At 41.1% G+C, this 22,906-nt stretch overlaps 1 protein-coding gene across 1 annotated transcript; it reads left to right on the forward strand.

Annotated features, from left to right (window-relative positions):
- Window positions 1–9,611: 9,611 nt before the first annotated feature.
- On the forward strand, window positions 9,612–13,323 carry POPDC3 (popeye domain cAMP effector 3; the record flags this gene model as incomplete). Its single annotated transcript, XM_080615907.1, has 3 exons — window positions 9,612–10,102; window positions 11,987–12,095; window positions 13,003–13,323. The coding sequence occupies 3 exons, from the start codon at window positions 9,612–9,614 to the stop codon at window positions 13,321–13,323; spliced, it is 921 nt and encodes a 306-aa protein (XP_080472033.1).
- Window positions 13,324–22,906: the final 9,583 nt, after the last annotated feature.

The raw sequence follows: 22,906 nt of genomic DNA on the forward strand, positions 1-22,906 counted from the left end.
CACGTGGCTCATGACACTGCTTCTCCATAATCCAGTTGTATGAGCAGGAGTAGTACAACGAACCAAGCTTTTGTGTTTATTTCTTTTTTGGGAAATGAAGTTCACGTCAGGTGGTTGGTTTTGTTTCCCATCCAAAGGTACTGCTGCACTGTACGAAATAATTTAAGCTGAATTCTACAGAGTTCAGCTGTAGTTCATTAACACAGTTTTAAAGCGCTTGTGAAATGCGTTGTAGCTGCTTTCTCTATTAGTAATTTAAAAGCTGAACTGTAAAAAAGCTCAAACTCTTGCTTCACTTTGTAGTTTCTATTATAAAATACAATGAAACAGACCCCCTGAATTATTATTTGGCCAATGCTGTTCAATCTATGAGCCTTGTTCAAATTTACCCAACTGATAGCAATCCATTAATTTTAAAAATGCCTGTCATTCCATATTCATGTTTCCTAGGAGCAAAAAGACCTTAAAAAAAAAAAAAAAAAAAAAAAAAGGAGGGAGGGGCTTATTCTTACTTTGGCAGGAATACCACATGTACTTATGGCTCACCAGTTCTAATTCAAATAGGAAGAAAATCTGCATTTTGTTTTTTCACATTAGATCCTGTCTAGATGGTAAAATAGATAGCATCGTCAATATTGGCTTTGCAACCACAGAGGATTGCACTGTATGTTTTTCAGTGATAAATGAGGGATCGTTCAAGTACTGTAAGCTGTGTAGAGTAAGCTGGTCTTTAAATATTTAAAGACTAAATAATAGCAGCTTCACCATATGTGGTGCTTCTAATGAACCTTAAACTATTCTGTATTGCTGTGGGTTTTCTTTCCCTTTTGATGCCATCCGCCTCTCCACTCCCCAACTTTTTTTCAACTGAAAAAGATTAGTAGGAATTTGAGCAAATTGTAAGTAGAATCAGGCCTCCCTGGCTGCAGCCAAGCAAGCTCAATGATTTGAAACTCCCATGAAGAGGCACCCATTAAAGCTTTTTACTCTGCAGAAAGTGGTTCTAGCCCAGCCTGGTGAGAAGGACAGCCAGTCACTAGCCCCTGCTGTTGGTGGGTCGTTTGCAGAGACCATTGACCTCAATGTAGAGACGGTGTTGGGGTATCTCCAGGGTTAGGCAGCAGCTGACTGGAGGGGGTTCTTGGTTGAACAACTTGAGTGTGGGAGCCTAAATTTTGCCTGGCCAGAGCAGGGTTTTGTCCCTGAAAAGTCCTGCTTGGCTGGTGGTTGTTTCTCAGAGATGCCCTGAAGGTGGTGAAGCACCACTAAAGGTTGAATGTGCTCTGACTGCTTATTTTATATCTCTGAGCATTCCCAGAAGGATCGTTCTCGGAGAAGGCATCACTTCACATGGATGCTAGAGGGGCAGGGGATCTGATTTGGCAGCTGCAGTCTGTGCAGCCCAGGGGGTACTGGAAGGACTGGGAGTGCTGCAATTTGACTGCTTTTCCTGAGGCTTGAGTTGCTTTACCTTTCAACTGACAGTCTGTACTCAGAGCAGTGATCCAGGCGGTGACATAGCAATGAGACATCAGTGAGACACATCGTGCCTTCCTCTGCCCAAGGGAGTGCAAATACATCTTCCCTCCTCCCTTGAGGGTGTCCAAAGTGACTCATTTTGACTCCTGTGGGTGGGTCACTTGCTGCCCTTTTTGTTGAAGCTGTGATGTGCAGAAGGGAGACAGAGAGGGAGAACTGCACCGCAGTTGCTCTGCGTTCTGTGATGGGGACAGTCGTCCGGGGAGTGGGATTCTGAGGCTTGGCTGCTGGGGTCACATACAAGTTTCATGTTAAAGCAATCGTTGATAAAACATCCTTTTCTTTGAAAAACGTTGGCAGAAATGGATGCTGGCTCCACACAGATGAAGGTTCCTTCTGGAAGGGCTATATGAGGAATAATTTCAGAGATATACCTGTCTTCAGTGTTTTCTGTTGTCTGAAGTAGCTGATTAGTTGGTGTTTGAGGTAGGCTTCTAGATATCATTGGGAAGACCAACTATGTAACTTTCTAGGTATATACACACTTTTCAGATTAAAGAATTTAAGACGAAGTCCGGAAGATGTCATTGTGATCATCTAATCTGAGTTCCTGTAGAACAAAAAACAGAACTGTAGTAAATCAATCAATTTTTTGATAATAGCATACCTAGATTTGGTTTAGGTACCAGACTTCCTTAATTCCCAGCAAAGGGAGTCTTTAAAGCCATCCCATTAATAAAATCTTCTTTAATAGATATTATGGACCGTGATGAAGCTACTGTAGCCTTCTCCATGTTGCACAGGCTGCTTTTTCTCAGGAAAACAGTGTATTTTCCAGTATTATAATTACTGCTTTCTCTAGAATATAGTCTCAAGAAGTTTAAGGTAAGCTAGCTTGTGTTGTCAGTTACTGTCCTAATTGCTGCATGCAGGTTTTAAGCCTGGAGTGGGCCCAAGGGCAGTTTATCACTGAAAATATATTGTTTATCTGCCCATACTTGCCTGTAGGCTCATAGCTCTTCTGTGCATTGAGTTAGACACTGCATTGCAAGGAAGAGTTTGGTTATCTCTGTCCCTTTGTGTATCTAGCCGCTGGTGAAAAACTGCAGAAGGAAGGTAGCTTCAGGAAAGTGTGCTACATAAGCAATCGCTGAGAGCAATAGTTGTCAGCAGGGGGCCAGAGAGAGGATTTCAGAGGGGTAGGGCAACGGAAGGGTGTATCACAGAATCACAGAACATTAGGTTGGAAGGCACCTCAGGGATCATCTGGTCCAACCTTTATTGGCAAAAGGACAGTCTAGACACAAATGTTCCAGCACCCTGTCCAGCTGAATACTAAGTGTCCAGCTTTGGTGAATCCACCACTTTCCTGGAGAGGTTGTTCCAGTGTGTGTGATTGTTCTCACTGTGGAAAATCTTATTCCTTATATAATTTATTATAAAGTACCAAATGAGTAACTAAAACCTTATGCTCATTTGGTAAAACGTAGCATTGATCATTGATATTATGAGATTAAAGATGTTGAGGTTGTTCTACAGCTGTGTATGTTAACGTATGCATTTACATTGCATGTTAGAGGAAGTACTTGCTAAAATTAAGAAGCAGCTTCTTTTTATACATCTAAATAATGGCCAGACCAGATGTAACTTGCCAGCCTAGGAAGGGTGTTCAGAGCTTGTCCCTCTGGAGTGTCGACACTGGCGGGGAGTGTCCATGCTGGGAGGGCCCCCCTTGGCTGGAGGGACTAGTTGGTTCCAAGCAGAGTTGCTGAAGCAGCTTTACTGACTGCTAAGCCAGTCTGTGGCCATGAGCTCATGTATAGACATCTACAGTGGCTAAAACCAATGAGACAAATCCTGCTAAATCCAGCATAATCTCATTTTGTATATAAAACATACACATATGCTGTAAAGGAAAATCCTTTTTGCTTCCAAACCTGTAGCAAAAACTTCATCTGGGCTGGTTACAGGATCAGCTGTATTTACAGCTCTATGGCCTCTCAACATGTACAGTGTGAAGGTGCTGAGCGCTTTCAGCTGAATACCTGGGATAAGGCTAAAGAATGGAGTATTTGAACTCTGAATAGCTTAACTTTTGACTTAATTAAACATACCAAAGATAGAACTGCTGGTGGCCTCAGGGCTTTTCGGGTTTATTTTTTGCAGAAATTTACTGTGATCCAGACACAGTAACCTAACACTCAAAGATTCTCAGAGTTGAATTTGAGTGATACGTGACAAAATTGGGCTAAAGTACCCAGTTCTCAAGCAAACTAAGAATGCATGTAAGTGGTAATTATTTGTGGGAATTACTACAGTGTATGGGGAAAATGCCCATTTGGGAGCAGGAGGTTGTGCTATGCATTTAAATTACAATATAAATCCATTGTTTTGACTGTTTCAGTATACTCCTTATATGAAGTTTTAAGTTGCTGGCAGGTATTTATTTTGGAGAGTATAAGTTAAATAATCCATTTGCTGCTTTGAAGCCCCAGCTTGTCTTAAAGAAATCCATTTCTTCAAAACAAACAGCAGCATTGCTGAAAGGACCAAGCTGTCATCAGAAAGGGTTAAAATCAACAAGTTTGCTGGGGCTTCAAAGCCGTAAACGGAGCAATATTGCTTACATCTCTAGTCTGTGCTTCTTCCAGCACTTGATCTGCTTCTGCTGGAGAGGGTAGGGTATGTGGTGGGCAAAACACTCAGAAGCATCTCAGTAATTCAGCCTGCATTGGCAGGGCATGTCTCCTTCCTGAGCTGGAAGATCTCTGGTAGCCTACAAATGTCAATGTGTTATTCTTAATATGTCACAGAGCAGAGACTGTGCTTCTGCATGCTGCTCCTGCTTCTCCATAGGCAGGGAGCAGAGTAAAACATACTCAGCATTTACTTGGGGAAGATATAGTTTTTCAGGCTTATAATCAAAGATAACTGCTTTAAATCCGGTTTTCTGCTGAAGCTTGCCTCATCAGCACCATCACAGTATCACAGTATCACAGTATGTTAGAGATTGGAAGGGACCTCAAAAGATCATCTAGTCCAATCCCCCTGCCAGAGCAGGAACACCTAGATAAGGTTACACAGGAATGTGTCCAGGCGGGTTTTGAATGTCTCCAGAGAAGGAGACTCCACAACCTCCCTGGGCAGCCTGTTCCAGTGTTCTGTCACCCTCACTGAGAAGAAGTTTCTTCTCAAGTTTAAGTGGAACCTCTTGTGTTCCAGTTTATACCCATTACCCCTTGTCTTATCATTGTTAGCCATTGAGAAGAGCCTGGCTCCATCCTCATGACACTCCCCCTTTATATATTTATATACACTAATAAGGTCCCCCCGCAGTCTCCTCTTCTCCAAACTATAGAGACCCAGCTCCCTCAGCCTTTCCTCATAAGGGAGATGCTCCACTCCCTTAATCATCTTAGTTGCCCTGCGCTGGACTCTCTCCAGCAGTTCCCTGTCCTTCTTGAACTGAGGGGCCCAGAACTGGACACAATATTCCAGATGCGGTCTCACCAGGGCAGAGTAGAGGGGAAGGAGGACCTCTCTCGACCTACTGACCACCCCCCTTCTAATACACCCCAGGATGCCATTGGCCTTCTTGGCCACAAGGGCACAGTGTTGGCTCATGGTCATCCTGCCATCCACTAGGACCCCCAGGTCCCTCTCCCCTACACTGCTCTCTAACAGGTCGTTCCCCAACCTATACTGGAACCTGGGGTTGTTCCTGCCCAGATGCAGGACTCTGCACTTTCCCTTGTTATATTTCATCAAGTTTCTCCCTGCCCAACTCTCCAGCCTGTCCAGGTCCTGCTGGATGGCAGCACAGCCTTCTGGCGTGTCAGCCACTCCTCCCAGCTTAGTGTCATCAGCAAACTTGCTGACAGTACACTCAATTCCCTCATCTAAATCATTGATGAATATATTAAATAATACTGGTCCCAGTACTGACCCTTGAGGCACTCCACTAGATACAGGCCTCCAACTGGACTCCGCCCCATAGACTACAACTCTCTGGCTTCTGTCCTTCAGCCAGTTCGCAGTCCACCTCACTACCTGATCATCCAGGCCACACTTCCTCAATTTAGCTATGAGGATGCTGTGGGAGACTGTGTCAAATGCTTTGCAGAAGTCAAGGTAGACCACATCCACCGCTCTGCCATCATCCATCCACAATGTTATTTCCTCATAAAAGGCTAGGAGGTTGGTCAAGCATGACTTCCCCTTGGTAAAGCCATGTTGACTGCCCCTCATAACCCTCTTATCCTTGACATGCCTTAAGATGGCATCAAGGATAAGGTGTTCCATCACTTTCCCAGGGATGGAGGTGAGGCTGACCGGTCTATAGTTACCCGGGTCCTCCTTCTTGCCCTTTTTGAAGACTGGAGTGACATTTGCTTTCCTCCAGTCCTCAGGCACCTCTCCCGTTTCCCAAGACTTGGTAAAGATGATGGAGAGTGGTCTAGCAATGACTTCCGCCAGTTCCCTCAGCACCCGCGGGTGCATCCCATCTGGACCCATGGATTTATGGATGTCCAGATTGCTCAACTGGTCCCTAACCCATTCCTCATGGACTAAGGCAAACTGCTCCAGTGACCTGACTTCATCTGAGGTCTCAGGAGTACAGTGCTCTTCAGGACTGCCTCCGGCAGAGTAGACTGAGACAAAGGCGGCATTCAATAACTCTGCCATCTCAGTATCTTCTGTCACCAAGTATGTGAATTATATTATATATATATATGAATTTATAACAATCATTCAGATGAACCTGTAGCAGTAACTCTTCACCACAGCCAGGACAACTGAAGCAGGACATCAAACAAGGCCACATCAGTTGGCACATTCCCCATTCTGGTAGCAAAGGACACTGAAGCGTCTCAGTGAAAGAATGGTGCCCCTTTCGGGTGCTTACAAACTTGGTCATGCTGTGCTACTGTGGGCATTTTGTAGACTGGTCCTCAGTGTAGGACAGCTCACAGTTGTTACCACACCTATTTGTTTTTTTGGTTTGGGGATTCTTCTCCCTTTACCCCTGCTTTCAGTAGATCAATGGTTTAATTAGAGTTGGCTTACACTGTTCTGAAGTCCTTAAGAGTTTAAATTTTGGACTTGTAGGAACTGTAAGGAAAAATGTGCAAGACCTTATCTAGCACTAAATGCCAGCAAATGTTATTATAATTAGGCCTATACATACTGTGATCTTTGCTCTAATACTTATCAAAAAAAAAAAAACAACAACCCAAAACCTTACAGTTTTTAGCTTCCAAATCTTAGAATAATTTATTGATTAGAAAGAGGTGAATCCTCTCTTTCTGCCTGTAATTCACTTGCAGCAAGCATGCCTGCTCTTCACTGTAGCCCCGAGAAACCAGCTCCATTTAGAAGCAGGCTTCATCAGTATTTCCAGAGGGTTTTTTTCTACCTGCACACCTTATGTATCTCAGGAGACTGTCTTGTTGGAGAGGCTGTATTCTGCGCTGGCACCAGCCTCCCTCCTTTGCCCTTCCATCTGCTCAGATGGAGGGAGGCCATCTCCAGCCTGGGTGATGCTGTAGCACAAGTAGAAGTTCTCAATGTGCAGATATAAGTAGGAATTTTGCATACAATGGCTTTGAAAGGCAGGTTCCGTTCCAAAATAAACAGTTACAAATACAGGACAGTTTTTCCAAGCCTTTGGTTTTATGTACTATGGCTCTTTATCTGTGTCCTAGTCATATGCTGTTCTTTTCAAATTATTTTGACCCATTTTGTCATGAATAGATGTTTTACTGCAATGCTGTGAGCTTTAGTGTGGGCAGACTGCGAATGCTATAAGTGAATTGGAAATTGAACATATATTCTGTGAAATTATTGCAGCGTCATATCACGTTATCGCAGTGTGTGGCTTTACATGACAAAAAGACATTGATAATGGAAAGTAGACTACAGTACAGAGTCATGGTTGTTCTGTTTGTGGCATGCATACAGCTTCCCATGTAACTTCTCAGTTGTGGTTCCATTCAAAACACTGAATTTTTTGTTGAAATTAAGGTCTTCATAAGAACTGTTCAGAGAAAAACCTTGTAGAAGTGTTAACAATAGTACAAAATCAGTCTTTTCAATGATTCTATTTAAAATAACAAACAATCCAGCAAAAGACCTATGCCACTGCTGTTTGACCATGCAGTGGAAATGTTGACTGGATTCAGAACACAAGGTCTGGGAACTGCATGTTTGTTTTATTGTTTTCTAGTTCAGAAATCTTAGCTGTTGATCACCAAAGTACCACCTAAAATTCCTCATGCTTTTACCATTCCAAGGTAACTTCTTTGTAGCTGGTTCAGTTCTCATCTCCCATTCTCCAACAGCTAAATCCTGTATCTGGGGGGAATCCTGTACCAGGCAAGAGTATTTGGGTAAAGAGACAAACAAAAAAGCTTATAATTACAAAATATTCCATCCTTGTAATGCCTGCTCTTCCGCTGCAGTAAGATGTCAAGTCTTTTAATTTGAAGAGGTTCTGTGCTCTTCAAATGTGATGTTTTTGTGGGTCAGTGACTTCCTTATCACCACTCCCACAGAGGAAGAGCTCTCTTCCGAACTTTACTTCTGAACTTTGCTGCTCATTTGTTTAGGATTTTATGTCTCTATTTAGCGTTAGTGGGTTTGAGTCATGGAGTTAATGTTGGGGCTTGAGTAAACTTGAAAGAAGTAAAGCTGTAGCATCTAGGAAATGTGATGTGACTTTGCACTATTAATTTCTTAGATCTGTCTCTGTAGAAAAACCACCACTGAAAGCTTTGCTGAGTGTGCACCAGGATTTTAAAGTATTGACTGCTGTGGCTTTTGTTGAAAAAAAAAAAATAGAAAATCAGCCTTTGATACTCTGGACAATCTAATAATTTAGATGTCAAGGTATTTCTTAGCTTCTCTGATGTTTTACCAGGAAGAGGGTCGGGCAGTTAAAGACTTTGATGGGTTTCAACAGTGATTACATCACTGACAAATTCTGACTCTGCAATTTCGACCATGCCTAATCTTACATTGAAGCATGTATTTTTACTTGAAAAGACAGACTGAGAAAGCTGGGTTTGATTTTTTTTTTTTTTAAATGTATTTATTTTGTGGGGGTTTTTTCCATGCTTTTTGGTTGTGAATTTTACTTTTTATCTAACTCTTAGAAACATGTTATATGGAAACAATCAGGATGCTTAACTTTACAGTGTTGGAACAATAAAATTATGTGGTCCATGGCATGAAATTATAAGAGGTAGAATGTTACAAAATTGCTTTGTAAATGTCCTTTGAGTAGTATTTTGCAGGACTGCTTACTTCATGTTCTAATAACATGGACATACATGACAGCTTTTTGCCTGTCATCCTTGGGATAGAAAAGACCATCCCCAGTGATACCTGGGTTTCTCTTATTGTGGTGTTTAGTGATGCAGTTTTCTGTCTCCAGGGACACAGAACAGCCTTGCTCAACTCATTAATGAGAGTGGTTTGACTGAAATCCAGAATGCGATGGAGGAGGTGGACAAGGAACAAGAGTTCACTGTCACTTCATGTCCAAGAGCTTAAATGATACTCGCAGGCAGCAGGTTCAGGACCAACAAATGCAACTACCTTCTCAGCAGTTAGGCAGTGGAAAGGTTTGTCGCAGGATGTTGTGGATATGATGTACAGCTTTTCAGTGGTGGTTCTACTGTTGCTACAGGATTCATAGATACAGAAACATGATCTTCAATTGAAAGAACATTAAGGTTTGATCCTGGAATCACAGGGCTACGAAGGGGAATTGGAAGATCGTAACGCAGTCTGTGGTTTTAGGCAATAAAAGCTTTGATAGAGTTTAATTGATGAAAATAATTTTATAAGTAATTCCTCTTTTCTTCACTTGTCCAGATCAGATGGCGCTACGGATGACATGGCTGAAGTCAGAACATTGCATGAACTGATGAGAAACAGCATTGCCTTCTGAGAACATTAGCTTCCTTGTTGCCGGAAGTCCTAAGTGCAACTTTACTACCAAAAGAGACCCTGATGTTTTGTGATCATTGAGCAGAGTTTGCAAGAATGGAAAAGCAAAGGACCCCACTAGCTGCGTCTCATAAATAAAAATTTCCAAGATTCAGCTGAATCGAAAAAATATTTCAGCCATGGGAGAAAATGCAAGTTTTTGGGAAAGTTTGATATATGCACATCCTACGTGTACCACCTGGAAGCGAGAGGCAGAGGGATCTATCTATCACCTAGCCAGTATTCTCTTTGTTGTGGGCTTCATGGGTGGAAGTGGATTCTTTGGGCTTCTCTATGTCTTCAGTTTACTTGGATTAGGCTTTCTCTGCTCTTCTGTTTGGGCTTGGCTGGATGTCTGTGCTGCTGATATATTCTCCTGGAATTTTATACTGTTTGCTATATGCTTCGTCCAGTTCATTTATGTTACCTACCAAGTTCGGAGTGTTTCCTTTGACAGAGAATTCCAGGAACTCTATAGCTCTCTCTTCCAGCCTCTGGGAATTTCCCTGACTGTCTACAGGAAGATCGTCTTGTGCTGTGATGCAGAAGTGGTTACCCTGGAGAAGGAACACTGTTACGCCATGCAGGGCAAAACACCTATTGATAAACTGTCCTTGCTTGTGTCAGGCAGGTTTGTATTGGTTTGTTCGGACTTCCTGCAAACATCTTTATTTTCCCCTAGTTCTTAAAAATGAAAGAAAAAGAAAAGAAGAGCCTGGATTGTGTATTGTTTGTTCATTTTCCAGTACAATAGATTAAGTATTAATGTAAGTAATATAGATATTAATATGCTAAATACACTCATCTATTACAGTTTTAGAGTAAAACCGCTAAGCACAAAATCTGTAATAGCATAAAGGAAAGGATTTAAAGTCTTTTTTTTTTTTTTTCCCAGACCACTGTATCACAGTACTTAACAGGTTAGGTGGATAAAGGGAAAAAATATGTGCTTCAGTCTCTGGGCTATGATTTACTATCTATCTACTGCCTAGCTAATGAATACAGCATCTTTCTGAAACAAGAGTAAAAGGTAGTTATGAAACCAAATATACTGAGGTAAACTGTATTTAATAGAGATCTTGACTTCAATACAGATTGTATTTGCTTGCTTTATGGGTAGTGGGAGAAGAGGAGTAAGGGAGAGCAGGAAGTCTAGAAGCACCTTTCCATTACAAAGGAACGTAGTTGAGCCCTATCAAGATTTGTAGAACTGAGTCTACAGTTACTGTATAGTGTGGCACTTAGTTAGACCCTGAGGCAATAAATACTCCTGCTTTTGCTCCCTGCATACTGGAGACCTTTCTGGCAACCTTGCTGATGCTTTCCCTTCCCTTGCTGATGCTTTCCTGAAGGGCAGTGCTAGCTTTCATACTGTATACAAAGTGGTATACCAAGTGTTTACAGTGCTGGACCACTACAAGAGCAGGTGAGATACCTGGAGATGATGGCCATCGTTTGCCTTTGATGGGACATTTTGTGGATGCATTTTGAAAGCCTGCTGCATGGACAGATGGATTTTGTAGACAGATTGAAACTCATCTGATTTAGGACTACATGCAATGAACAATGTGGATTTTAGGTAGTTGTCCTTGGTGATAACCTGTTCCAGAGCATTCTTGGGAGCTGGCTGTAAAGTACCATGTGGACGTTGCTTTTAGTCGTAGTCATACTGAAGGAGAGGTGTCCATCCTTCTGCAAGCCCAACCAGTTAGTAATCATGCAGGGAGTTTCTGCTACCCTGCTTCGTGCAGTGTAGGGCTGCTGCTTCTGATTTTGTAACAAGCATTAACTTCTGTGACGACCAGATGTAAAACCAGGATTCCTACAGCTTGCTTTTTTTTTTTTCTTTTAGCTTATGAGGTTTAACGTATTTTTCCTGCTTGTGTGCCTTCAAACTGAAGTATGACTTTAAAAGTAGAAAGAAAATTCTGCTTTGGCATCTGCAGAAGGCCACAGTGTTCTTACAGAGATCCTGTGCATCCATGCTGTTCTCTTGACTCCAGAGACAGTTGCGTGGTCATGTAATTCTTGTAAAACATTGAAAGCACCATATCTAACACTGGGGGGAACTCTTGCTTCCCACTCCCTGCTTTTGCCACTTTGTTCCCTCTAAAACGCATTTGCCAAACCTAGAAGCATACCCCATGGCTTGCACGTAAAGGAGGTGCATGGTGTTGTGTACATTGGTCTTTCACCTCTCCGGTGCACGCTGGCCTTTTCCTGACAATGCTTGCACATCACTGCTCAGACCTGCCCTAGAGGGAATAATGATATGACTTGAATAAGGCCTGGAAAGATTTCCATCTCAGTTGCAAAATTGTCTTATTTTCTCTTTCAACTGGCCTGATCAAGTTGGATTCAAAAATATAATTAGGACACTGTTGTCCAGTGATTGCTTTTTCATGCTCTCAAAGCTATATTTAAACTCCTCACATAGTAGAAATAACACACTCTTGTTGCAGTCATTGCTGCTGTACAGGTAGTACTAACAAATTAACACATCTTATCTTGGTAGGATCAGAGTGACAGTTGATGGGGAGTTTCTGCATTATATTTTTCCTCTTCAATTTCTGGATTCTCCTGAATGGGATTCACTGAGGCCTACAGAAGAGGGAATTTTCCAGGTAAAGGTGAAGGGTTTGTTGGTTTTTTTTAATACTACAGAAAACTGTTCAAGTACTAATTGGTTTAGAAATAAGTTCACTTAGCTGGGGGTTTCATTTGTGAAATTATACAAACAAGTGGCATTACATTAATTTGGGGAGGGAGGTCCTCGCCTTACCTGCTGGACTGGTTGTGCTGTTTGCTTCTTCTTTCTGTTTGCATCTGTTGTTACAAAAAATTGTCTTTTCCTTAAAGCTAATATGGGAGGTAGACACTGTTTGCATTCTTTGGCTGTGCTAAAATCCAGCCCTGGGAAACCAGATTTGCAGGAGGTGGGTGGAAGTTGGTGCTGAAAAGGCTTCTCTACGGAAGGTGAACCTGAGAGCACGGGCTGGGAGAGACATGGCTGTGATACAGCTTGGCATGGGTGTACAGCCTGGGACTCGGTGTCCATCCAGGCTTCCTCTCTGATCCATGAGCCTTCCCAGTGCTGCCACTTGACTGACACATGAGCTCCTGCCTGTGTGGGATCTGATGTCTCATGTCATGAGGGCAAATGGCATTTATTGAGAGCTTTCTTTAGACCTGCCTTTGCAGCTGGGGCTGTCAAGAGCGAAGCAGGGAATGCTGGGCCAAGGCTGGGGTATCCTGGCTGGGGCTGCCATTCGGTGTGGGCATAGGCATACTGTCACTGAGACTGACAAGGTGCAATTCCCAATGACCCTTCTCACTTGTCCTTTGCATACAGTAGACCTTACAGAGCTCTCTGGCTGGATTAAATGGCTTTAATTACAGTAGACGCAAAGACACGAAGTGTATGCAGTGAACGGACACAGCCTGCTGAGAGAAGGGTGCTCTCTGAGCAGGGGCAGCAGCGGCGATGTCACTGCCTTCCCTCTTAGCTAATTTTAATTTCCTTTCCTATAGGTAACTCTTACAGCAGAGACAGATTGTCGGTACGTGGCCTGGAGGAGAAAGAAGCTGTATCTGCTGTTTGCTAAACACCGTTTCATCTCCCGCCTGTTCTCAATTTTAATTGGAAGAGACATTGCTGAAAAACTCTATGCCTTGAATGACAGAGTGCACATGGGGAAAGGCTTTAGGTACGACATTCGGTTACCGAACTTCTACCACGTTGCACTGCCAGAGACCCCTACGCTGCAGCCCTCCTACCACCTGCAGAGAAGGTCCCCCCGGCGCAAGCCCATGGCGGTTACAAACTGCAACCCCTTCAGCCCACTGTCCTAGGAAGGAAAACTCTGTGGCAGCCATTCCCCAGAGTGAAGAAGGGGAATGCAAAGTGTGAAGCGGAAGGGCAGAAAGACGAAGCAGAATGAGACCCAGTCATGCCAAATTTGACAGACAAGTGCCATTTACTTTCGTTGGAGTAGCTTGAATTCTTCCTCTCTCTAGAGCCAGCGGGTTGGCTTCTGTGTTTTGACTGTTTGTGCAACGTGTTTAGTTTCTGTTGATTCTTTTGTTGATGTTTATCCCCATACTTTTAGAGGAAAACACATCATAACAGGCTGAAGTTTTACTGTAACTGCGGTGGCCTCTGTGTTGTGGTCTGGTTTATTTCTTAAAAAAAAAAAAAAAAAAAAAAAAACCAAACCCATGGTATTTGTTATTACACTCTCTCAAAATCTTTTGCCATAATGAAGTATAGCCAGTCAATGAAAACTAGTAAGTTGTCTTCAAACTATGGCAACTTGCTTGTAGCATTCCTATATATGCCATTAACATGCAGAATATTGCCAAAAAAGATTTAAGAAACCCATTGTATTTGTTTCCTTTCTTTAAAGAGAAAAAAGATTTTGAAATGCGCAGCACAATTCTTAAAACAAGAACCAAATAAAAAAGCAAAGAGCCCCTCACCGAATTTTGTCTCATGAGCAATTGGGTTCTCCCTGGCTGTCCTAAAGATGTAATGTGTGAAAACAAAGATAAATGTAATTGCTGGCATTACAAAAGTAAAGCAGTTGTGTCTGCTGCAAATATAGCTTACGGAAATGATTGTGTAGTGTTTCTGATAGAATGTGATGCTACAGGACCTAGGCTTCAACAGTGTCAGTGCCATTCATGACATATACAATAAATACTGCTAATCAATGAACTGCCAAACCATTGGAGTTTGTTTTACAATATTCTTTTTAGCTAGGGTTATCAGAAACAGCTACAGCAATAAATACAATTTTTAACAGAAACATTCTCACTTAGCTTCCAGAGTCACTTTTCTGTGCCTGTAAAATTCCTGATTTAAAAGTTCTTTATTCTCTCCCTAATTCTGTGGTGGTTTAATGGCATAAGCGAGCACCAGCTCCTGCTTTGGTAGGAGGGTGTTGCTTTTGACCCTTGAGGTCACTGTGCCTTTGGGGAGAAGTGTGTGAATGCCTTTGCTAACTCACCTTCCTCCTGCTATGCCTGGTGCCTGCCAGTAATCAAAAAATAAGAAGCATTACTATTTTATGAGCCTGTATTGCTGCTTGATACATCTGGAGGTAGATGACATTTTTAATATTTTAAAACTGCTGGCCTGTGATAGGGCAACCGTTGTGTGTGTACCTGAGGATATATGGATGAGTTTAGATCTTGGGGATTGTTGATGGAGGATTTAAAATAGTGATGCAACCTCATGCTTGAAAGATAATCATGCAGTATGTATAAGAAAGCTATTAGAAGTGATATGAAACACCACCTGTTTGAAGGACCTTCAGTGTCAAGCAGATAACATTGTACAATTTTTGCTTTTAGGCTTATGCCCCTTTCTCAGACAGGAAAATCTGCCGAACATAAATACTATAGCATGCAATGTAATAATCCCCAAATCCTTCTAACAGCCCTTCCACGCGATGTTTTCTGTATGTATTACTTAATGTATGAAGTCCCTCACTCACAAAGTTACCTGGTCTTGGTCAAAAAGGAATTGAAAAACTGCAGAGAGTTCATTGACTGCTATTAAAGACTGGCCCAGAAAATACTATGGTACAAAGTGCAAGAGGCTGGCAGTGTGTAGTAAGCATGTGCTTTCTTCCTATACTTTTGATAGTTAAGGGACAAGACAGCAGACTACCTGGCCCCTTGGTATGCCTCAAACAGCTACTCTCACGTAACTTCAGTGCTGTGATTAGTATCACGTTACTTGTCAGCAGTGCTCAGTGCTGAGGTGCGTATGAAGTGCGTCATCTCTTGTGGATGCTGGTCCTTATGTTGCACCTTGGATCCCCACTCTGCTTCACCCGGTTGAGCTGCTCTGAAAACCATATGTCTGGTTTTTATCAGGTGATTTAAAAACAGACCGCATCTCTCATTCTGATAACAAGAATTCAAAAATCTCTCGTGCTATAACTTGTTGGACCTATATGAAGAGTATACTTAATGTTTTATGTGTTAGCAATCTCCAAATATAGGAATATTATAGTCTAGAAACATAAAAGAGACGTTACTCTATATTTAGGTGAAATATAAATTGTTGATTAATGTTCTCCTTGGGTTTCTTGAATTTATGGGCTTGACCCATGTATTAAAAAAAAACCCTGCCTAACTTAAATAGGGTCAACATTTAATAAACTAATATGATCATCTTCACCTTCAAAATAAGACCAAGGATTCTTGCTTACCCAATTTTTGTATCAAGCTTATTTATTCTATTTCAACTACAGCATACTGCTTAGAAAGGTACCTGCTCTGGAGTGATGAGTGCTTTATTACATACTTTGATAATCTTTTCTTTGTTTGTGACTGGTGTGTGGCTTGGTTTCCTCCTGGTTTCCAACCATAGTTCCCTGTGATGCTTTTTCATCCTGTGATGGAGTCAGTTACCATCAGAAATCTCTACTAGGACATGTCTGAGTCAGTCTCTGCACATACGCTTGTTTAGCTTTTGCTACTGTGGCTTTTGGGCTTTTAGTCACTTTTAAAAACTTGTCTCCAGCTTTCCAGCATCTGTTTGAGTCATGACTGGCAGAACATTTCAGCTGTAGAATTCAGGGCATAGATATCTACAGTTGTATAAGTACATACAATAGGACTGGAAGCAAGACAGCAAGCCCTTTCCACCTCAGCTTTTTCTAATCTTCACAGCACTTCTAAAACGTACTGTAAAAAGGGCTCTGGTATGTGACTCATAAACCAGTGTTTTGGGAGAGCTGTATAATATACCTAAGTAAAGGTATAGTCAGACTGATGTCAGTAAAATAATACAAGCTTTTGTGATATATGCACCCAGTCATTAGAGAGTTGGGGTTGTTCAGTCGGGAGAGGAGAAGGCTCTGGGAAGACCTTATTGTGGTCTTTCAGCACTTAAAAGGCGCTTATAAGAAAGATGGGGACAAACTTTTTATCAGGGCCAGTTGTGATAGGACGAGGAGTAATGGTTTTAAAATAAAAGAAGGGAGATTCAGGCTAGATACAAGGAAGAAATTTTTTACTATGAGGATGGTGAAACACTGGAACAGGCTGCCCAGGGAGGTGGTAGATGCCCTATACCTGGAGACCCTTCAGGCTCTGAGCAACCTGATCTAGTTGAAGATATTCCTGCTTATTGCAGGGGGTTTGGACTAGATGACCCTTAAAGGTCCATTCCAACCCAAACCATTTTATGATTCTATGATTATTTATAGATCAGTAAACATTTGGAGTTAGATGAAGCTCTGATTTGGGCATCATGCAATTTATGGCTATGTTTTTACTTAGGAATAACTATCAGTGAGGTGGTCAGGCTCCTTCATAATCAGTTTAAGTGAATGGATACTTGAGTCCATGCTGCTTTGTGAATTGAGAACACTATTAATAAATCGTTGTCTTGATCTGCAGTGATACCCCTTTAGTCATACGTTACATTTTTGGAAGTTCCGTAATCTCCTTTGAGGTTATGTCTACATTTGTATACCATTATAAGATACTAGTGGCAGAATCTGGTTCATGTGATGATTTGCTCGTTCATCACCATCAATCGATCTTCCGGAGTTGTTATAGTTGTGAACATTGTTCTGGAATTGCCCTTACAGCCTGCAAAAGGGTTCAAGTTTACTGCACAAGCTAAAAAACTTCATGGCCTAGGATAGTCCAAGGAGAAAAAAGAAAAAGAAAAGAAAAAGGAGAACACTCAACTTCTCACAGGTTTTATCGAGGAGAGGTTTGTTTTAAATTGGGCTTGTGATAAATTAATTTATTGGATGCAGCACTGTATTGTGAGAGCTTCAAAGCAAGTCTTGCCTAATTAGGGGCACGGCACTGACCCGTAATTCTTTCATTAAGTATTATTTTCTTAACTAGTAATAGAATCATAGAATCATAGAATAGTTAGGGTTGGAAAGGACCTTAAGATCATCTAGTTCCAACCCCCCTGCCATGGGCAGGGACACCTCACACTAAACCATGCCACCCAAGGCTCTGTTCAACCTGCCCTTCAACACCACCAGGGATGGAGCATTCACCACTTCCCTGGGCAACCCATTCCAGTGCCTCACCACCCTTACAGTAAAGAACTTCTTCCTTATATCCAATCATAGTGTAAGTACAGGTAACATATTCTAAGCTATGTTTTTAATGCAACTCCACTCAAAACTACAGAATAAGCCAGAGAGAATGTATCCCAATGTATGGTTATAAGTGATAATGCTATGTAAGGCAAATTTTAAGTGCTTAAAATTAATGAAAAACATTATTTTATTCAGTTGCCTATAATAACAGAGGCTGGACTTGGTGATTTCGCCATCCTGGTCCTAAATTTTCAAGAAACCAGCAAATGTGACAATGATCAAAGGAAACTCAGTACGGAAAAGAATGATGGCAAGCTATACATAAAAATATATGACCTGTACTAGAATAAAGCTGGGAAAGCTGAATACATGCTTGGATGAAATTGTGTAGTTTTGCCACACCACAACAAAGGCATATGCTTGCAGTAATTAAAAATATGTTGATGCTACATTTCCAGAAAAAAGGTGCTCTATAGTTTTCAGTTATTATAAATGATAAATATAAGACATATTTGGGCTCCATGTACATGAAAAATTAAAACACAATATTGTACTGCTCTTATAAACAGGTCTTGCATAGCATGTGTTAAAAACAAATCCATGGCTATTCAGCTAGAAGAAAACTCGTTAAATAGAAAAGGGGAAAACAGTATCTGCTGAATTCAGACATTAACAGATCAAATATTTTTCTTTCTATTAGTCTAATTATTGAATGCGTATTCTTCTGCCCAAAGTGTTACTGTATAACTGATATTTTTTATGGTACAAAAGATAAATACCTTATTAAGCTGATTTTTTAATCCCTCTTGAAATACTTACTTTGATTACATTAATATGCATTAAAATGTAGTAAATTCAGGGCTGCCAAGGGAAAGCACACTTTTTTTTTTTCTGTTTGTCTAATCCATGTAAATTTTCAATTCTTGTAGATTTTTGTGTCCTTTCGGTTTCTGCTTGCTCTAATTTTACTTGTGTGTAAGTCGAAAGAGTTAATTCAGCTTACCATGTGAATCAAGGCACCTCATTGTGATGAATCAAACCATGTAGGTGGAGCTTCATCAGTGGGAGTGTGTAGGAGAAAGGCAGCACAAGCATGTCATCTGCAAGCCCTAGGATCTGGGATTGCATCAAATCAAATCATGGCTGGCAAAGCCCTTCTTAGAGGGTAGCTATGCAGGTGGTTCTGCCAACAGAGGGTTTGGACTCAAAAAATCTGCAAGCCAAAAATGTTGTTAAATATTGTCATGAACCAGGAAAAATACGGGACATTTCCAAAAGCCTGTGGGAACAGAAGAATTTTATAGCAGTTTTTCTTTTCCTGTGGATTCCCAGGCAATTTTATTCAGTTGTCAATTCCACCACAGCTTCTCATTTAAGGGATGTGTCATGTATTGTCTGGACAGGACTATTTCCCTAGCCCAGTGAGGCTTTGAAGATAAACGATAATAAACGATTAAGGACTCAGACACTGAAATCATATAGATAAACAACTGCAATAAAATAATGGTGGTAAATAACTAAGAATAGCAGTGAATCCTGGAGTTTTCATTGTCTGCAGTAGTAAGTCTCCTCCCAAATTTGTCTAAAACCTGGAAGATATAATAATTTTCTGGGAGAAAGATACATTAGGCTGAGAAAAACACTGAAGACAAAAATCCCATTTCATGGATAAATGCTGTAACTATGTCATTATCTAGAAGCGGGCAGCACCATCATATTCTGTAACAGCTGCATGTCACAGGCAAACATTAAAGCATCTCAGATCTGTGAAAGGTGAGCAGGTCCCTGTCCCCAGGCAGGGATTCTGGCTGGATGATCCCAAGCAGCTGTCAGCCTGCTGGAGCTGGGGCTCAGTGGGGGTGAGGCACACATCTCTGTTCTGTTTCCCATGTGTAAGTTTTATGGACTCCTAGACACAGGACAGTCTAAATACCCAGTGTTGGGTATCTAGACTGGATTTCCAGGGGCCAGGTGAAGGTCATGGTTACAAGGGTGGGATACCAACAGGTAAACTGAAACACATTAGGTATGACCCTTTATCTTCCAACGCGCATTCTCTTACAGTGGTGTAAACAAAAAGTAACATATTCTGTGACAAAAGTGAGGCAAGCCAGTTCATGTCTGCCACATTACACAAGGATGAGTATCAGCAGCTCCTATAAAACAGCTGTTGTGTTGTGCTTTGTTCATCTAATTTCTCTGTGTTAAAAATCTTTAAAACTATTGAATCCAGTTGTAGCTGCTATTCTATTTTATTAAGCTTTAGCTTAGATAAAATATTTTGAATACTTACTTTGAATATGAAGCAGAACTATCATCTTTTCATTTATAGAAAGGTCAAGTCCTCTCAGATAGTATTTTAAAGCAGATCTCCCTAGTGAGGTGAATGGGAGTACTTGGAAATCAGTCATACAGCCAGCACTATGCTCTGTTTCTCCCTAAGTCTCCATTTGCTTGTTCAGTTGTGCCTTTTCAAAAACAGTGTCCTTTCAGTATGTATGTTCATTATTTGAAGAATTAATGAGTAAGTGTTAGTACGAAAAAACACAGTAAGTACTAATATTCTGAAATCAAACATGGAACATAAACATTTTTATATCGGTTTTAATTTTACATATTATTAGTACTTTTTTTTTCTTTACCAAAGTCATTGCCATTTTAGTTCTGAAATTGCTTTATATAGTGACACATGTACTTACATGCAAAAGCAATAATCACATTTATCTGTATGTTTACTGTGGTCTGTATCCACGTTTTTGATGCTATATAATAGAGTTTTGTTTCTTGCTTTTTTCTTTACAGAACAAAGAAGTACAATAAACATTACCCAGAAGACTGATCTTATTTATTCATTGAAATTAGAAGAAAATATATGGGGTTTAATTCTGTGTTTGCCTTTACTCTCAAAGATCAGGGTTGCAAGAAACCATAGTGGTCTACTATAACCCGGCACACATTTTGATAGTAATTTACAATACACACAGCTGAAGCCCAGCATCTGGACGTACAAAGCAGCATAGATGAGGTGCACAGTAAATGCAGACCAGATGCCCCTTAGTGATCGTTTGATGCTGACTCTTTCGAAACGGAAGAGGAAGCAGTTAATCCAGAAACTGGATATTTATTATCTCCTTGAGCTTTATGCTCAAAACAAGGGAGTAGTTTTCCAAGACTCTTATTTAGGACTGCTAATCTGATCAAGTGCATAAAATGCTGTACTTGATACTTGGGCTACATCAAACCATTTCTGTGTATTTGGACCAAACTTATGCAATCCTGATTTGTTTTTGCTCTTAAGCTTTTGTTCCTAGCATTTATTTTGGCTTACTTTCTTCTCCAGTAGGCTTCTTCATGGGTTTATGCATTTTCACCCCACTCTTGCTGTCTGCTGTCTGTGTCTTTTTGTAGAGAAAAAAAAACAACTTTAAAAAAGCTATGTCATACCCATTCACAGTTCTTCTGAGCTCATCTATTTACCTTTTCTTCCCACTCAGTGTGGAATATTTTCACTCTCAAATCCTATGTGCTTTCCCTGTCACTTGTTTTAAATAACCTCTTAGACTTATCTCCTGCCTCCCCCACTTCTTCTTTGTCCTCCTTCCTCAAGTCTTTGTTAGATTTCTTCCTCTCCTCTCCCCTCCCCTCCCCTCCCCTCCCCTCCCCTCCCCTCCCCTCCCCTCCCCTCCCCTCCCATCCCCTCCCCTCCCCTCCCTTCCCCTCCTTTCCTGTTCTGTCTGTACTTCTGGATACATTAAACAGTTGTCATTTAATTCCCTTTTAATCCTTAAATAAAATTCTAAAGCCTTATCAATTATTAGAAAAAAATCCTATAAAATTGTAGATTTTAATGATGCTAATACGCGATGTTCTAGGAATTTAAGCCTAGCTTTTGCTTCTCAAAGCCAGCCACCTGCGAATATTAAAATGCACAGCTAAAAAGGACTAATATTGCAACAAAACAGTAATTGCCATTGTACCAACACGCAAAGGCACTTACACATTTGTACCCTGACAATGTTTGCAATTCCTTTGGATAACAGTCACACAGGCTCACGTAAATTCATAAAGATCTCTGTAGAGGGAACGCTGTGAGCTGCAGTTGAGATGGATTTACTTAGGGATTAGCACAGACATCTTTGCATGATCCTTTTGAACTTTCTTTGTTCATGGAAGGTGTCCAAAAAGGGAAGAGAAAAATCACAGCCAGTTCAACCGACGCTGCCAAATCCTCTGTAGTGGGGCCCCCCAAGAAATGGGCCATCACCCAAAGAGGGGACAGATGCAATGCAAAAGCATTGCTTTATTACTTGTTTTCCGATTACATGTGAAGTAAGAGCTGCCTTATGTTAACCAAGAGCAATGTCTGGATAGCAGCTTGAGTGCTGGACAAGCGATGTGGTCAAAACCTCTACCTGGCGTTCCTGATTTTCCAGAAAGAAGCAGACTCCTTGGGATCAGGCTCCCTGTTATTCCCTGCTGCTGTTATCAAGCTGCCCCGCAGGGCAGTGATGGGTGCACCATCACCTCACTTTCAGAAATCCAACCAGTTTTGTAGCAGCTCTCCTTTCTTTGGGGGGTGAACCATGTGATTTAGGTAGAGCTTGAGCAAGTCTCAGAAATATCACTTGCAAGCAGCTCATAGCCTTGCACATATTCACAGAAATTGCTCACTGAGCAATTTCAAGTAATGAATATACAAATTAAATTGTCAGTAGGAGACTGCTCACGCATAATTTTGAAACAGGAATAATTGCTAAGTGTGATTGAATAAATTGTTTACTGTGCACAGTTTAGATAACTTTAATACCAAACCGTTCTACTCTGACCTTATACCTCAAGATAACATCTATGACAAACAGTGCATCTGTTAAAACTTGGATTCTTTGACAGATCATTTTAGAAGAAAGTCGTCTCCTGGCTCTAAGTTTGCAAACATCAATTACTATGTTATCAGTCAGACACTTGGAAGACCTGTGATATGATGTTCTATATCTCGATTCAAACAAAAAGATAGCCCTCCTTATATGAACAGAAGCCACCCTCCTTGCAGATGTGACGGGAAGAATTGCCTGCCTAAATATCAGAAAGTGTCTGTTGGAGGGTCTGGGGTAAAAATGCACCAGAATGCTCACACTCCTCTTAAATAAACCTCCAGAACATTAAACAGCTGAGAGAGTATTTATCATTCACCATGTCTTCCATGCAAACACCCTTTTAATAAAACTATATCCTTGAGGATGCTCTAAGGCATATAAAAATCAGGCAAATAAATATTTTTTTCTATGGAAAAGATGGGTAATTTTTCAGTTCTATGGCACATAATTCCAGCATCTGGGATGGGATTTGTTTTA

This window comes from Psittacula echo, assembly GCF_963264785.1.
Source record: "Psittacula echo genome assembly, chromosome: 4".
NCBI classification, from domain to species: domain Eukaryota; kingdom Metazoa; phylum Chordata; class Aves; order Psittaciformes; family Psittacidae; genus Psittacula; species Psittacula echo.